This window comes from Camellia sinensis, chromosome 4, assembly GCF_055761805.1.
Source record: "Camellia sinensis isolate YWXY chromosome 4, ASM5576180v1, whole genome shotgun sequence".
In the NCBI taxonomy this organism is placed as follows: Eukaryota; Viridiplantae; Streptophyta; class Magnoliopsida; order Ericales; family Theaceae; genus Camellia; species Camellia sinensis.
The window spans coordinates 185,878,056-185,894,417 of record NC_138964.1 but is presented as its reverse complement, the minus strand read 5'-3'; the positions used below and the strand labels follow the sequence as shown (position 1 = coordinate 185,894,417).

At 35.1% G+C, this 16,362-nt stretch overlaps 2 protein-coding genes and 1 long non-coding RNA gene across 4 annotated transcripts; 2 read left to right on the top strand and 1 right to left on the bottom strand.

Annotated features, from left to right (window-relative positions):
• Positions 1 to 666: 666 nt before the first annotated feature.
• LOC114283940 (uncharacterized) lies at positions 667 to 7,173 on the bottom strand. Of its 2 annotated transcripts, none has more exons than XR_014328085.1 (4): positions 6,957 to 7,173; positions 5,300 to 5,469; positions 1,147 to 1,216; positions 667 to 1,054 (listed from the first exon to the last, which is right to left on the bottom strand). It is a non-coding gene; the product is annotated as an uncharacterized LOC114283940 (long non-coding RNA). The 2 variants fall into 2 exon arrangements; XR_014328086.1 differs by having other exon boundaries at positions 5,300 to 5,500; positions 6,957 to 7,164.
• Positions 7,174 to 12,587: 5,414 nt separating this feature from the next.
• Positions 12,588 to 13,829, top strand: LOC145824297 (uncharacterized). Its single transcript, XM_082923929.1, has 4 exons — positions 12,588 to 12,959; positions 13,048 to 13,147; positions 13,223 to 13,399; positions 13,815 to 13,829. Exons 1-4 carry the CDS (start codon positions 12,601 to 12,603, stop codon positions 13,827 to 13,829), a joined length of 651 nt encoding a protein of 216 aa, XP_082780055.1. The 5' UTR covers positions 12,588 to 12,600.
• A 20-nt stretch (positions 13,830 to 13,849) lies between these two features.
• Positions 13,850 to 16,057, top strand: LOC145824296 (uncharacterized). The gene is made up of 7 exons (XM_082923928.1): positions 13,850 to 14,327; positions 14,425 to 14,454; positions 14,544 to 14,671; positions 15,157 to 15,246; positions 15,344 to 15,430; positions 15,526 to 15,867; positions 15,968 to 16,057. The coding sequence occupies exons 1-7, from the start codon at positions 14,024 to 14,026 to the stop codon at positions 16,055 to 16,057; spliced, it is 1,071 nt and encodes a 356-aa protein (XP_082780054.1). The 5' UTR covers positions 13,850 to 14,023.
• The last annotated feature ends 305 nt before the right edge of the window (positions 16,058 to 16,362 follow it).

Genomic DNA, 16,362 nt, shown 5'->3' with positions numbered 1-16,362 from the left:
TAAAATGATTAGATATTAGGGTAAATCCCAAATCACAAGTAAATAATCTCATCACTCAATCTTACCGTACTCACTAACCCAATCTACCTAGTAAGGAAAACAAACATGACCTTAGTTCCAATGATAGAAATTTGGAGGGAAAATGAGAATGTGAATCCAAATTTCTATAATTTTACTGTTTGTAACTAATTAGAATGGGATAATACCTACTAACACTGTAATCATTTTTCTTAACTAAGCAAAAATCTAATCCCACACTACCCCTAATAATCTCATGTTTGTAGATAACCTGAATCATTTAAGAGTAAAAATAATAATAACCCCAAGAAATTCTATTATAGAAAATTTATTATTAAACAACTGCTTAAATGATAATAGCACAATAATTTTATTACTAATAACATAATTTTTTATAATGAGTTTTTCATTCTCTCTCTTTAATTCTTACCATTCAAAGGACACAAGCCCTCTAGTGTGATTGCCTTCCAAGAACATGTTAAGCTGACCAATTTGAGCAAGTGCATATTCAAAAAGAAATTTGATACTTGGCATTTCATAATGCACAAGCATTACTGTGTTCTATGAAATATGTTAGAACACACAACACACATTAATGAAGCAAATAGAGTATAAAATGAACCGCCAGCTTAAACAAAACAAATGGAATGTGCGAATGCCTTGGCAGCGTGCGATTATGAATGCCTCAGCAGTCTAAACTCGTACATTCATCAGTCTCTGAGGAACTCTACTATCTTATAAATAAACACCGACACTGTACAAAAACAAGATTGTAATGACACAGTTCGGATAAAGAACATAGCTCATTGCATAGAAGAACAAAGCTAAGGTTTAAAGGAATGCATAATTAGGTCAAAGCCAATTTCTACTTATTGCTATTTTCTTCATAATCTTGTGACCACAAGATTGGGAATTTTACTTGGGTCGACTACGGTACGGATATAGAATGTCATCAAGACGTCGTTTCATGTGATTGCTTACTCTACGCAGGTTCTTGGCCACCCCCGTTGCAACCACGCTTGCATTTCTAGAAAATCTGCAGTTATAAACATAATACAAATTTTAAACCTTGTGAGAATTAACATTGAATTCTAACCGATTGAAAAAGTAATCATATAATTGGCTTGCCTGCTCAAGAACTCATCCCCTACGGAGTAAGCAGGTTATTGTATTCGAGGCTGAGGAAATCCACGAGCATCTTCAAGAAAGAAATACCATATATTAGAGTCACAGTAATTATACCAAAACATAAGCCACATAACATTCCAGGTAATGAATTCAAATCATTAAAAAAAATGCCAGTAAATGGAGAAATTTCCATATGATACAAAATTAGGAGCACAAATAAGAAATAGTCGATAGATAGAACTAGAGGAAAACTTTTCATAACCAGTAAATGCCATGAGGAAAAACAAGATGATATCTTCATTGTTAACATGGCCACTAAAAAGCTTGCAATAATTTTTTTGAAGGAAAGATTTACCAAGAAAATGAAGTCCAAAACCTAGGGAGCATGGATTCAGAGAAATGTTCATGCCCAACAAACATTGGATACCAACACTCATCAAACACGTCCTGTTATTGTTATAGTTAGTTTTTTCTTTTTTTTACCCCCATCCAAAATCAGCATTACTTTGGACACATGCAGAACACTATGGTCTAAACACAGATAAAGCACATCTTGAATCTTGATGCAGGTTTGAAGAAAATAAAATGGGGGCCAAAGATCAAAATCAAAATTACGAATTTGTACATATTAACCCCTCCTTAAGGTTATATAATTTTTGAAACCAGTGGGTACCTGGTCCCACCATGCCACATGCCACATGCCACATGCCACATGCCATTGCCACATCATCTCCAAGATTCCTCCATGTCAATCTCTTGAGGTGATATGTGGACCACTCAAATGTGTCGTACTAGCTCCTCCCTTGGTCAAGCTATGTTGTTCCTAAATGAGGTTAACGCACATAGCACCTTAGTCTCAACTCTCAAGACAAGTTACATGAACTTGGATGTAAGTACAGAGTGCAAGATGTGTCTCAACATCAATTCATCTAATTCCGAAGTCTAAGGACACCATGGCATGGCTACATATTTCTATTATATTAACATTCTTTTTCATTTTCTAGGGTAAAATATGTTTATAAAATAACATAGAGCAGTGTATCTATAGCATGGAAGTTCTACCAGAGTTTTACAGTAAAATTCTGCAAGTGAAAATATTTGTCAGGTGCCCTCCAACTAAACATGTTGAACATATATTCATATCATTAACCAAGTGTTGAGTGCCCACTGTCAATACGTCACACATTTAAAAAGTCTATGTAACATGCTTGGGGCCCTTCAGCTCAACCAAGCAAGCTTCCACTTGAGCATGTCCTTTCTACTCTAAGTGATGAAATGCTCAGACCCTCCTTGGCTCAACAAACAAACAACTCTTCACCTTAATGTATCCATCCTATGACGCATAGTCATTTCACTCCAATGGCACCTTAATGTTCTCACACAACATATGTTAGAAATGTTAGACTTAGGGATCCCTCAGGGTAGGTGTTGTGATTTTGACCTACGAGACTTCTAGGGATATGTGATGTGGTGGCTAGAATTCATCCAGTTACTCATCCATGTTCCCAAGGAACCTACTTACTGACCACTCTCAGAGAGAGAAATAGAGATCTCCATATAGGTACATCTATATAGCCTCACCAAGTGGTTATGCCAAGTTTGAGACAGGAACCTCACCATATCACCTGTGGTAAGAGCACGTTCAACCCTAACCACGTTCAACCCTAACCAAGGGCCTAAGAAGCACAGAAATTTCTATGACACGTCAATTTTTGACAAAAATATGCCCACTCTTTTCTTGCTTATGAGATATAAATTCAATGTATAGTTGCATCTTTCAAATTTTAGTTCAAAAAAGTAACCAAGATCGAAGGCACAAAATAGGCAATCGCACACCCTCCAAGTGATCAAGCCGTGTACATATGTATGTGTGTGTATTTAAACAAGACCACAACAGTACAAAATCCCAGAGCTGACTCGATGCATTAGTGCACAAGCACTACCACAAGCTATGCCAAAGGCAGTCTGCTGTGAATTACATCAAAGAAAAGGAAGATATTATAAAAGATTGTTTAACAGAATTGCTACTACTATGGGCTTGTGTAAATGTAAAATCATAAGGCTCCAATTTGTAGGGAAAATAGAGTATTGAGAGAAGTTAAAAGATACGAGGGATGGAGAAGATACCCAAGGAACGGACATTGTCTTTCCTGCAATTAGTTTGGTTGAGCAGGAAGAAGAAAAAAGCAGTAATTTTGTTTTATTTTAACATTCTGTAAGAAGGGCTAAGATTAAAAAGGTTCCTTCTTTCCTTCCTCCTCTCCATCCACATTTGGGCAAAAAGAAAATAGTAGGCTAGTGGAATTAACACCTCTTTATGTTTCCTTCTGTTCTATTTATTTTTACTACTAAACATGGAAATTATCTGCATCCCCTCCTTCCTTTCCTCCCAGTATCTCAACCTACCAAATAGAGCTTAAACTATTAATAAAAGCAATCCACTCCAAAGATTAATGTCACCACGTCAACCTACGAAAATTGTACCCTGCTATGTCCAATGCCTTCGAAATACAATGAAGAACAAGCCTACCAATTCAGAACTCAAAGATTAAAAAGCCAAAACCACACATTAAAAAATAAATAAATAAATAAAATTATAACATGTGCACAAGGTAAAAGAATTATGCCCCACCACAGTAATAACATTATTTCAACACTGTAATTTAGAATTCAATGACATTTTGGCCATCTAAGTTAATTGCAAGCAGTGTTGTCAGTATTCACAATACATATCTTACGATTAAATAGTTTTAGAGAGAAATCGATACATATCATAATGTAATATACAATACATGATACATGATACGATACAAAAATACTTAAATTTTTTTAGCAATTTAAAAAATAATAATAATAATTGAACTTTTTTATGACAATTAATATTATTACAAATTTTCATTAACTTATTACAAAGAATATTTTTGGTACTTATCTTTTATTTTTCTCTACCTTTTTGACAAATATCTACTTATTTGATCTGGTATTAAGCATATTGTGTTGTTGATTTAGACCTACTGACACCGGTTAAAGTTCAAAGTTGTCTACTATGGACAAGTACCTTGAGAACTTAAAAGGTGTAAATTAAATATTAAAACCTAAATGGTTAGTTAAGACAGTATTTTATACATGTTTTAACTCCACTCTTTATTTTATATTATATGCATGAAGTATTGAGAATAATACATTGTATATGCATTTATCTTTAAAATTACTTTTGCAATTTTAAATATTATACATTGTTTGGTGTCTTGTTCTTATAGGATATTTATTTTTCTACCTATTTTTAAAGATGCTAAAGTATCTTAGACACACGATACGATACATGATTTAGAGAAAAAACATGATACTCAATTTGTATTCCGATTTAACAACTCGGATTGCAAGTCAAACTGTTCAAAACTACAAATAATTATATATGACTTCTTGTTACTATAATTGTTCTAAACTAAGCTTCTTACCTATGATTTCGCATTTCTAAATCTAAATAAATTACCTTCTCTGCTATGAACATGAGCAGGAACAGAGTCAGCAGCATTAACTTTTTTGTCATACAAAACCAGCAGCAAGGGTTAATTATGTCAGTGAAACACAATGAAACATGCGCATGTAAGCCATACACCAACACCACCCTCCTATTTACACCAAAAATTCAAAATTTATATGCTTTATTTAATAAAGCAAATATGCACACTGTTGGTTTAAGTCAAACCTTAACTAACAGGAGCTAGCTCACTGGTCAGAACCCTTACGATCTCACTAGGAGGTCAGGGGTTCAAATCGCAGCACCTGTGTACAGTGTATGGGGTCTTAATCCCCATGTATTTGTTCGGGGTTCCCTCCCCCAAACTTTGGGAGTTTCTTTATATTAATTATACGTTTTATTTGATCTTCACTGTGATTATGATTCATTGAGATTCACTATAATATAATACATCAATCAAAAAAGAAATTCCCAAATGATCAAAAGGCATTAAGAATCACATGTCTCTAATAATCATATCAAGAACTAAGAGGAGTAACATGACGCAAAATGACATAACAACATTGAAAAGTGTATACTTTCATTAGTTTTTGATATATCCTCTAATAAAATTATGCAAATTAAGAGAACCAAAATAGCATGAAAAAAAAGAAGGAAACTCAAGATGATAACCTCTAGGCCAACACAGACCGGCAATTCTGCTTGTGTTTCTTGCACATCTGCTGTAGGATCTTTTCCATTTGAGTACACAGAGTAACCAACACAAGCATATTTGAATTCTGCAAGGCTTCTACCTTCTCTAGAGGCATCCACCTCAGATTCTCCAACAATGCGGCGTGGTACTAGTCATCACACTTGGAAATCAGTATCCATCTGTAGTTGCAGTGAAAAAATTCCAACCAGAAAACATATGTATGAAGTAAACTAATAAGAAATGCATTGTGCAATCCCTAGGGTGTACAACATTCCAGGATCCATACTGTAAAACACATCCTTCAAATAGTTAGTGCAGCAAAAATAGAACTTTGTGAATTTCTACTGGAAAAGGTGACATCATTTCAGTCTAAAAGGTACATTCATACAGGTGTAGAGGCAAAAACTTTTTCCCTCCACAAGTTAAGCAAATCCAAAGCCTCTTAAGTAACTGGCAGTCAATGAAGTACACTGGTAAGGGCTCAAGCACTAAGAACCACCAAACAAAAACAATCACAACATAATAGAAAGTCCACAAATAATAGTGTTCCCAACATAACTCACTCATAAGACATTCAGGATTTTTTTTTTTTTTTTCCCTCTTTTTGAACTACTTTCAGGATTAGTTAACAACCTAAAAAATTGTCAAATAGCAGTGCATTACATTTCATGGACTTTCTGTTTTTTCAGCTACCTAGCACTTTCACACTTATAAAGCTACGGATAACCATGCTCTCTGACGTGTACACTAAGTGTTTATATAAATAGTTGAGATCAATTTCGCAACTGCCTTAAATGGACATTTTGCATATTTACAGTTTTGACATCACCTCACTATATAAACACTCCTTAAATATGTTAGCGAGCATGGTTCATAGCTCTAAAAGTGAGTGTAGAGGTTAAAAAAGGAAAAGAACACGCACCAATTCAAAATTCCTTTTTGATAAGTAAATTTTAAATTTAATTTTCCATTCATGAAACCTTCACGACTAATTCAAATTTGTTCGGCATATTGTTTAAATCTAATTGTATATTCTTGTTATTTACTGAGTGATTATTCTTAGTTGAATTATACGACCGATTCCAAAATTGCTAATTTTCTTTCATTCCTAAAGTTCATAGGGCCACTGGCCACATCAACAATTCAGAGGACCATGCTAGTTGCTTCTGTAAGAACCATATTAGTTCCATTCTATAATGATTTTTTATTTTCAAATCAAATCTATTTTATACAGTTCAAATTCAATTCAAGACATATTTTTGTTGATTTAAAAAATAATTAACCCTTGTTTCAAATGTAAAAATTATTTTAGAAAACATTATGATTTCAAATCATTCAATACTAATGGTTGTTCTGAAAATGATATCTATTATTTACTCAACTTTTTATTCATTTAATAAATTAATTTTCAATTAATAAGGTACCTTTCAAAAGATACCACAACTATTGTGCCTTGAAACCAGAGTTGATCATATCTCTAATCCAAACTAAAATTTGTTTCCACAAATAGGAGTTTTAGTTTCATATTAGCTACAAAACTCACAAAATACCTACTATAAAAAGGGTTTTCTATGCAAGTACATACATATCAAATGGGTATGTATGTATGTATGTATGAAGGAGAGAGAGAGAGACCTTGGGGAAGAGAACGAAGGATGCCGAGGCAGAGAGGGTTGCGAGAATTGGAGTTAAGGGTGGAGGAATAGAGAAGACAACCCTTGCATGACTTTGCCTTGTTGTTCATCTTCTGCTTGAGATTTTCTTCTAGGGTTTGGTTGTTGATTTTAGGCATACAAAAAAAGTGAATATTAAAAAGTGAAGCCAAACAAGCTCCTTTTTTTTTTCTTTTTTTTCTTTTTTGTATGAATGACAAAAAAATTTCTTTTCTTGATGTTTCAAAAAATTTCATTCCCTTTTTTTTGAGTTAAAAAAGTTTACTTTTTAAATCCATATAGATTATTATAAACAAATAAAAAAAGGGTAAATTGGTTTATCTAAAAAATACAGAATTCCCCTACAATTTCATTTGTAACACTTAAATCCCCTATACTTCGTACCAAAGTGTAATTTTGGACTGACATAACAGAAATTGTAAAAAATCTAATTACTCTTATTTATTTCTCTAATTTTCTCCTATTACAAATTAGAATATTCTTTAATTTTTCTTTATATTTTTTGTATGCCTCTTCTTCTTCTTCTTCTTCTTCTTTCTCATCCCATGGCAAATCACACACCTCTCATATTATCATCAAATACATATCTCTCTCTCTAGAATTTAGACCCAAAAATACTCATCTCTCCCTCTCTAGAATTTAAATTATACATATTTGATATATGATATACATATATGATATATATATATATAGTTTCAATTATACATATATGATATATATATATATATATATACATATTAACTGATATATATAATACCTATTTTAACAGGTATCTTGCATAAGGAAAAGCGATCTTATATTACTTCGTATCTCTCTCTCTATATATATATCCTCCATCAAAACCACGAACCACCCTTTACAAAGTGATATAGATGAAGCAACAGAAGAAGGTAGATGATGAAAAAAAAAAGAAATAGATTTGGAGATGTTTCTTTGAAATGTGTGAAGTTAGTTTTCGGACAACTTTCGACATGCCGAAACCACCCATTTTAGGAAGAAGTGAGAAAACGAGGTAACGTAAAATGAAGTGTAAAGTAAGGTGAGGAGATTGGTGAAAGAACGAGATAAAATTGTTAAGAATTGAGAAAATTATGGAGTCCAAAAGCGAAGAAATATCAGAAACGGGAAGAAAAAGTGAATTTGGTTGGTATGAATCCCATCAATGCTATTTCAAAAATCTAAATATTTACACATATTAATTGTTTGATTTCATGGGTTGGGTTTGTTAGTAATATGAATTATAAGAAGAAAAGTGAGTTTGGATAATTTTTAGAGAGAGAAGTTGTGGTAGTGATTTTGAGTGGTGGTTTTGCATAAAATAAGAAGTTGGTTGTGGTTTTGCATGGAATATGATGGTGGTGATGTTGGTTGGTTGTGATTTTGTATGGAAAGTGATGGTGGTGGTTTTGTATGGAAGGTGATGGTATTGCATATTTATATAATAAGGGAGAGAGAACCTGTGTGATGGTCCAACACTACAAGAAAACATAGCAAAAAACACGGAGTTTTAGCGACGCCGCGCCCCCCGTCGCAAAAAACGGTTTTTTGCGACAGTAACTGCACCTGTCGCAAATAATACCCTTTAGCGACGGTAATGACCCGTCGGTAATGAAACCAAGCGGAGGGGTCGGAAATGCGGACGTATTAGCGACGGTAAATAAAACCGTCGCAAAAAACCTTTTTTTGGAGACGGCACATATCATTTGCGACGGAAATTTGCCGTCGCAAAAAAGGATTAATGCAAACGGCGCCGTTTTGCCTTATTTTTGCGACGGTCTACATCATACTGTCGCAAAAAGTCCAAAAAAAAAAACCCCTCCTTTTTCCTCTTGGCTGCCGCTCGATCCTCCTCCCCAAATCCCTAACTTCACCCCCAAATTCCCCAAACGGCCTACGAGGAAGACATCAGTGGTGCGGCGGCTCCGGCTCCGGCGACAAGAGTGGTGCTCCGGCGACGACTCTCTCTCCCTCTGCGTATGCTCTCTCTCTCTCTCTCTCTCTCTCTCTCGGTCTGTGTATATATATATAAATCTGTGTATATATATATATATATGCAATGTGTATAAATCTATATATATATATATAAATCTGAAAAATCTATATATATATGTATATATAAATCTGTTTATCCGAAATCTATATATATAAATCTGTCTATATATATATGCAATGTATATAAATCTATATGTATATATATAAATCTGAAATCTGTCTTTGTCTCATGGTTATTAATAAATCTGTCTATATATATGTATATATATATATATATATATAAAACTGTTTATTTTTTAATTATTATCAACATTTATCAATTATTATCAATTATTATCAATTAGTGTTTTTAAGTTTTTTTAATTATTTTTATGGTTGTTTTCATTTATATCTCTTCAACTATTATCATTTTTTTTTTCTATTTCATCCATAAATTATCAATTTTACCATTCAATCCTTCAAGTTTTTTATTTTTTTTTTTTTTCCAAATCATATGCTCTAATTAGAAATAGTTTGTCAAAATCAGTAAAAATTATATGCATATATATATATAGTTTGTCTAATTAGAAATAGTTTGTCAAAATCATATGCTCTAATTAGAAATAGTTTGTCAAAATCATATGCTCTAATCATATGCTCTAATCCTTTAAGTTTAAATTATCAATTTTTTTTTTCTATTTCATCCATAAATTATCAATTTTACCATTCAATCCTTCAAGTTTTTTATTTTTTTATTTTTTCCAAATCATATGCTCTAATTAGAAATAGTTTGTCAAAATCAGTAAAAATTATATGCATATATATATATAGTTTGTCTAATTAGAAATAGTTTGTCAAAATCATATGCTCTAATTAGAAATAGTTTGTCAAAATCATATGCTCTAATCATATGCTCTAATCCTTTAAGTTTAAATTATCAATTTTTTTTTTCTATTTCATCCATAAATTATCAATTTTACCATTCAATCCTTCAAGTTTTTTATTTTTTTATTTTTTCCAAATCATATGCTCTAATTAGAAATAGTTTGTCAAAATCAGTAAAAATTATATGCATATATATATAGTTTGTCTAATTAGAAATAGTTTGTCAAAATCATATGCTCTAATTAGAAATAGTTTGTCAAAATCATATGCTCTAATCATATGCTCTAATCCTTTAAGTTTAAATTATCAATTTTTTTTTTCTATTTCATCCATAAATTATCAATTTTACCATTCAATCCTTCAAGTTTTTTATTTTTTTATTTTTTCCAAATCATATGCTCTTAAATAGGAATTTTAGACATTTCGTTAATTTGCCAAATAGGATGTCGAGTGAATATTTATGTGTAGGTATTATATTTAGAGTTACTTTGGTGAGATATTCTTGTGGATGTGTACAGATGATGGATAAGAGTTGGATTGATTTGCCAAATAGGATGTCGAGTGAATACATTAATGGGATTGATGAATTCCTTGTGTTTGCCTACACCAATAGGGTTGAAGGTTCGATGATCAGTTGTCCGTGTAGGAAGTGTGAGAATCGATACTATTTTGTACGAGATGGTGTACGGGAGCATCTGATTTTGAATGGTTTTTTTAAAAAATACAAACATTGGATTAATCATGGGGAATCTTACATATCTCTACATAGTAATCGAGAGAATGAAACATTAGCTAATTTAGACATTGGAGATGATATGATTGGAATGATACAAGGGGCTATGGGAAATCCACATGTCGGTACAAGTGTTGAGGGTGATGAACCACAGGGGCCTGATCCCCGTGCATCTGAACCCCAGCTCGGTCCAAATGTAGAGACTGCAAAGTATTTCAAACTTCTTCAAGATGCACAAAGTGAATTGTATCCGGGTTGTCAGAAGTTCACATCTTTGTCATTCATTGTTCGACTTCTACATTTGAAGGTGCTTAATCAGTGGACGGACAAGTCTGTTGACATGTTGCTTGAGTTATTGAATGAGGCGTTTCCGTTGGGTGTGAAACTCCCGGACTCATATTATAAAGCTCAAAAGGTCACAACAGATTTGGGCTTCACGTATGAGACGTGGGATGCATGTCCCAACAGTTGCATGTTGTTTCGAAACGAGGACGCCAATCTTGATAAATGTGTCATATGCAACAGTTCTAGATGGAAATCAAATGGTGATGGTGGTTCAAATGGTCCTAACACAGGTGGCAAACAAGTAGCTGCAAAACAGATGAGGTATTTTCCTTTAAAGTCAAGGTTGCAGAGGTTGTTTATGTCATCCAAGACGGCCAAGTTAATGAGATGGCATGCAGAGGAACGAACTGATGATGGTGTCTTCAGGCATCCTGCTGACTCCCTTGCATGGAAAGATTTTGACCGTCGGAATATTGACTTTAGTAATGATTGCCGAAGTGTAAGGCTTGGCTTAGCATCTGATGGTTTTAACCCATTCAGGACGATGAACATAGTTCATAGCACTTGGCCTGTTGTGCTCATTCCATACAACTTGCCGCCATGGATGTGCATGAAGCAACCATTTCTAATTTTATCTGTGCTTATTGACGGCCCGAAAGGACCTGGTGACAAGATTGATGTTTATATGCAACCGTTGATTGAGGAGTTGAAAGAACTATGGAATGAGGGTGTGTCAACATTTGATGCATCAACAAATCAAATGTTTCAAATGCATGCAGCTTTACTGTGGACAATTAGTGATTTTCCTGCATACGCAAACTTGTCAGGATGGAGCACTAAAGGAGAATATGCATGTCCTTGTTGCAATAAGGAAACTACATCGTGTTGGTTGAAGCATAGTAGGAAACAATCATACTTGGGTCATCGCAGATTTTTACCTACTGGCCATAAATTCCGGAAGGATAAAGTATCATTTGATGGTAGTCGGGAAGTCAGACTCAAACCAAAATTGTTGTCTGGAACTGAGATGTTGCTACAATTAGAATCTGAGGGTATTTTAACCCAATACAATAGGGATGACCTTAAGGAGAGGCATAGGAGACAGGTAGAGAAGGAGAAAGCTGGACATCGCACCCATAGTTGGAAGAAAAAGAGTATCTTTTATGAATTGCCATATTGGGAGCACAATCTAATAAGACACAACCTCGATGTGATGCATATAGAGAAGAATGTTTGTGACAATGTGTTGTGGACAATATTAGGGGTTGCAGGAAAATCGAAGGATGGTGTTAATGCTCGGCGTGATTTACAAGATATGAATATTAGAAAACCCCTACATTTACAGTTAAGAGGGTCGAATAAAGCCTATTTACCACCAGCACAATTCACGATGACCAAGGATGAGAAAGATTTGTTCTTGAAAGTGTTGAAGGAAGTAAGAGTTCCCGACGGGTATTCATCCAATATATCACGTCGTGTGCGCTTACATGATAGAAGCATTGGGGGTCTTAAGAGCCACGATAGTCATATTCTGATGCAACAACTTATTCCATTGGCTATTCGCAGATCGTTACCGAAGAATGTAATTGAACCCTTGATTGAATTGAGCAATTTCTTTAGACAATTGTGTTCGAAAGTGAATCGTGCGACGGATTTGCAATATATTAAAGATCGTATCGCTGTAACACTTTGTCATCTAGAGAAAATATTTCCTCCGAGTTTTTTTGATATAATGGAGCACTTGCCTATACATCTAGCTGATGAAGCGTTATTGGGTGGAGCGATTCAGTTTCGATGGATGTATCCAATTGAGAGATATCTTCTTACTTTGAAGCAATACGTGCGTAATAGAGCTCGTCCTGAAGGATCAATTGCTAAAGGATATCTTATGGAAGAATGCATGAATTTTTGTGCACAATATCTCAGTGATGTGGAAACCAAATCTAGTCGACCCGTGAGGAACTATAGTGGTGCTGATAATTTGGGTCATGCTACTGGTGAAAACACAAGCTTTTATCTTGATAATACTTCTTGGGTACAAGCTCATCGGTACATCTTATGCAATACAAGCGCGGTTCAACCATTCATAAAGTAGGTTAAGTCACTCACTCAATATTTTATTATGTTTATTGAATTTTCAACTAAAATTTTTGTATGGCTAAAATTTCAATCTACACAGCAAACACCTTGAAGTACTTAAGCTCAAAATGCCTCGTGTCGACGATCATCAACTTCGGCGTGAACATTTTGAAACTTTTCACATTTGGTTCAAGGAACATGTATGTATTTAACTCTATAGATTCTAGTTACTTAAGTCGATCTACATTTTAAATTTTACATTTCGTGTTAAATAGGTCCAAACTTTGCGAAGGACTACTGATGTCATACTTTCTGAAGAGCTTATTCTATTGGCAAATGGTCCTCATAACCTGGCAAGGAGGTTCAACGGGTATATACTGAATGGGTTTCGGTATCGAGTAAAGGCCATGGATGATCATCGAGCCACACAAAATTGTGGTGTAGCTTTGAAGGCAGATACCATAAGTTATGCTAGTCGAAAAGACAAGAATCCTCGTCTGGGGTCTGTGTACTATTATGGACAATTGACAGATATTGTTGAGATTCGATATTCCAATGAGAAGAAACATGTGTTGTTTAAGTGTGATTGGATTGACAACATTCACGGAAAGAAAGAAGATGTCTTCAATTTCACGTTGGTGAACTTCAATCATTTGTTGTACCGAGATGATCGAATTACCAATGAACCTTTCATCTTGGCGTCCCAAGCAGAGCAAGTTTAGTATGTTGCAGACCCGTTACAACCAGACTGGCAAGTCGTGGTGAAGATGTCTCAAAGAGGTTTATTTGATATGAGTTCAACTGATCCACAAATCGAGCCATACATGAGCCAACAATTGGAAGAAAATATAATGCTTCGTGATGAAGAAGTTGGTTGGATGAGGGAAGCCACAGAAGGGGAAACAGTTGATGTTCAAATAGGCTGATATGTAATCAACATTAGTAATTCAATTAAGGCCAAGGTTGTAGTTAATCATCAATTTCTTAATTTACTTTGTCTTTGTAATTGTATTAGTTCAAATCATGTCATATTATAGTTGATGACAAACCATTGTCTATGTTTCTAATGTCAATTAATGTTATATTGCTTGAAGATTATTATGGGAAGGAAGAGGAAGCCTGATCATCCCCGGCGCATGATGTCTGATGTGCTACATAACAGGACATCAGTAGCACCACCATTAGAGGACACATCACATCGGCCAGCATCAGAGGGGCCATTAGTGCCACCAGCATCTGAGGGGCCATTACCACCGTATCGACCACCATCAGTGGCACCACAGCAGCTACCATGTACTCGGCCTCCACGCCTACCATCGGTGCGTCCACCATCAATGGCACCACAGCAGCTATCATCATCAGCTTATGAGCCATCCGCAGGTATTTAAATTTACTTTGAGTTGCATGAAAATTATTTACACATACATTTATTTATGCTCATTATATATAACTTGTTTATTCTCATTGTATTTTGCAGACCCTTCGACTTCTTCACAGCCCACATCAGGTTTATTTGATATGATTTGTATTCACATTATTTAAATTTGCATTTGGTTGTTACCATTGCATATTGTTTATTATTATTGTATATCGCAGGTCATGTTAGTTCTTCATCGACCTCGACTAGGCGTGGTAGAGGATGTGCCAAGGGCATTAAAAAGTGGGGTACTGGTAAAAAGCTGCACATACAATTTGATGGAAATTACTGCCCAATAGGAGATAACGTGGCCAAGTTAACTACTCAACTTGGCATTATTGTCCGGAATGGTAACATTGTTCCTCTTACTTTTGTTGACTGGAACAGTGTGCCTGATGATATTATTGATGCTATCTGGAAGGATGTGAAGGTAAAAGTATATTTTTGTCCACAAATTCGAATTCCAAATTTGTGTTATACTTAGCCTTAAACTTTGTGTTTTATAGGACAATTTGAATATATGTCCAGAGGAGTACAAGCCAATCTGCATGAAAAACTGCAACAGCATATGGAAGGATCACAAGAACAAGCTTAAGGCTAAGTATTTCAAGCCTAGAAGCTCTGATCCTAATCTGAAGGATGATGTTCCTATGAACGTTGTGCCAAGCCAGTGGGAACAACTTGTAGAGTATTGGCGTACTTCCGATGCTGAGGTATACAATTACGTTATATTTATGATATGTAAACATACAAATCATATTTACATACTTACATTTGTTGAACTTGTTATAGAAAATTGCAAGTAGGAACGCTAAAAATCGGCGAGCTCACGGCATAGCTCATAACACAAGGCGTACTACTTTCTCTCAGATACGGCATGAGGTTTACATTTTATTGTTTTATTTTTCTATATAAATAAACATTGTATATTTGCAAATTATTTGGATTCTAATTTTCATATTTCTTAAAAAAAATTTAGATGACCAGTAAGGGGGAGTCTACTGATAAGATGAATGTTTGGCTTATGACACGTAGAGTAGATGACCCAGAGGTTATCCAGACCTTGGTAGTTTCCAAACACCTTTGATTGTATTTAAAGTTTATTTTTTGTGTGTCAACCATCTTAATTTCGCGTATACTTGTGTGTCTTATTCAATACAGGATGAGTTTAATCGTCAACTCTCTATGCTACCTGAGGATGGTCGGACTTTGGAGGCTAGGAATGCCATTTTCCATGAGTTGATAGGTCATGACAGACATGGATATTGTCGCACATACGGGAGAATCGTGCCTCGGAGAGTGGTGTATAAGGATGGTGCTGGGCCATCACAGTCAACACCCCATCCATCGACTATTGATCAGATCACGCAGCAGGTTCGTGCTGAGCTAAGGGATGAGTTGAGGGAGGAGCTGCGAGCAGAGTTCTCTACACATTTGCAGCAGATGAGAGCTGAGATGATGGCCCTTGTGTCACAGGGGGCGAGTGTGGATCCCAACAGACAGGTTCCATATAAACATCACAATTGTTTGATAGTTCAATTTTCACTCAAGACTATGTATGAAATTCGAATATGATTAACACATTATGCACTGACTAACATAGGTTCCTGATGCATCGAGTGGCCACCGGGCATTTAGGGAATCTACAGAAGACGAGAATCCATATACACCACCACCAGAAGATCAGGTATAAAATTTATCTTTGCATTCTAAGCTAAAATACATCTTTGTGTTTCAGAAACTTGAATCGGGTTCCCGGTTTGGGAGTTAGAGCCGGATTTCACTTTAGGCAAACAACTTCCTTAAGAAACTTGAATTCGAGGCGTTAACGCCCCAAAATCACCAAACGGCGTCGGTTTAGCACGAAACTTGGCACACACGACCGCCTAGGCACGAGAGACTTGTGGGAGAAGACGGGGCTCGAATCGGGTTCCCGGTTTGGGAGTTAGAGCCAGATTTCACTTTAGGCAAACAACTTCCTTAAGAAACTTGAATTCG

Excerpts from the sequence above, each read along its gene's own strand:
- LOC145824297 (XM_082923929.1), top strand. The coding sequence starts at position 12,601 with ATGGAGCACTTGCCTATACATCTAGCTGATGAAGCGTTATTGGGTGGA. Across the intron at positions 12,960-13,047 it reads GCGGTTCAACCATTCATAAA|CAAACACCTTGAAGTACTTA; the intron begins GTAGGTTAAGTC and ends CAATCTACACAG. Across the intron at positions 13,148-13,222 it reads ACATTTGGTTCAAGGAACAT|GTCCAAACTTTGCGAAGGAC; the intron begins GTATGTATTTAA and ends CGTGTTAAATAG.
- LOC145824296 (XM_082923928.1), top strand. The coding sequence starts at position 14,024 with ATGTTATATTGCTTGAAGATTATTATGGGAAGGAAGAGGAAGCCTGAT. Across the intron at positions 14,455-14,543 it reads TTCTTCACAGCCCACATCAG|GTCATGTTAGTTCTTCATCG; the intron begins GTTTATTTGATA and ends TGTATATCGCAG. Across the intron at positions 15,431-15,525 it reads CAGAGGTTATCCAGACCTTG|GATGAGTTTAATCGTCAACT; the intron begins GTAGTTTCCAAA and ends TATTCAATACAG.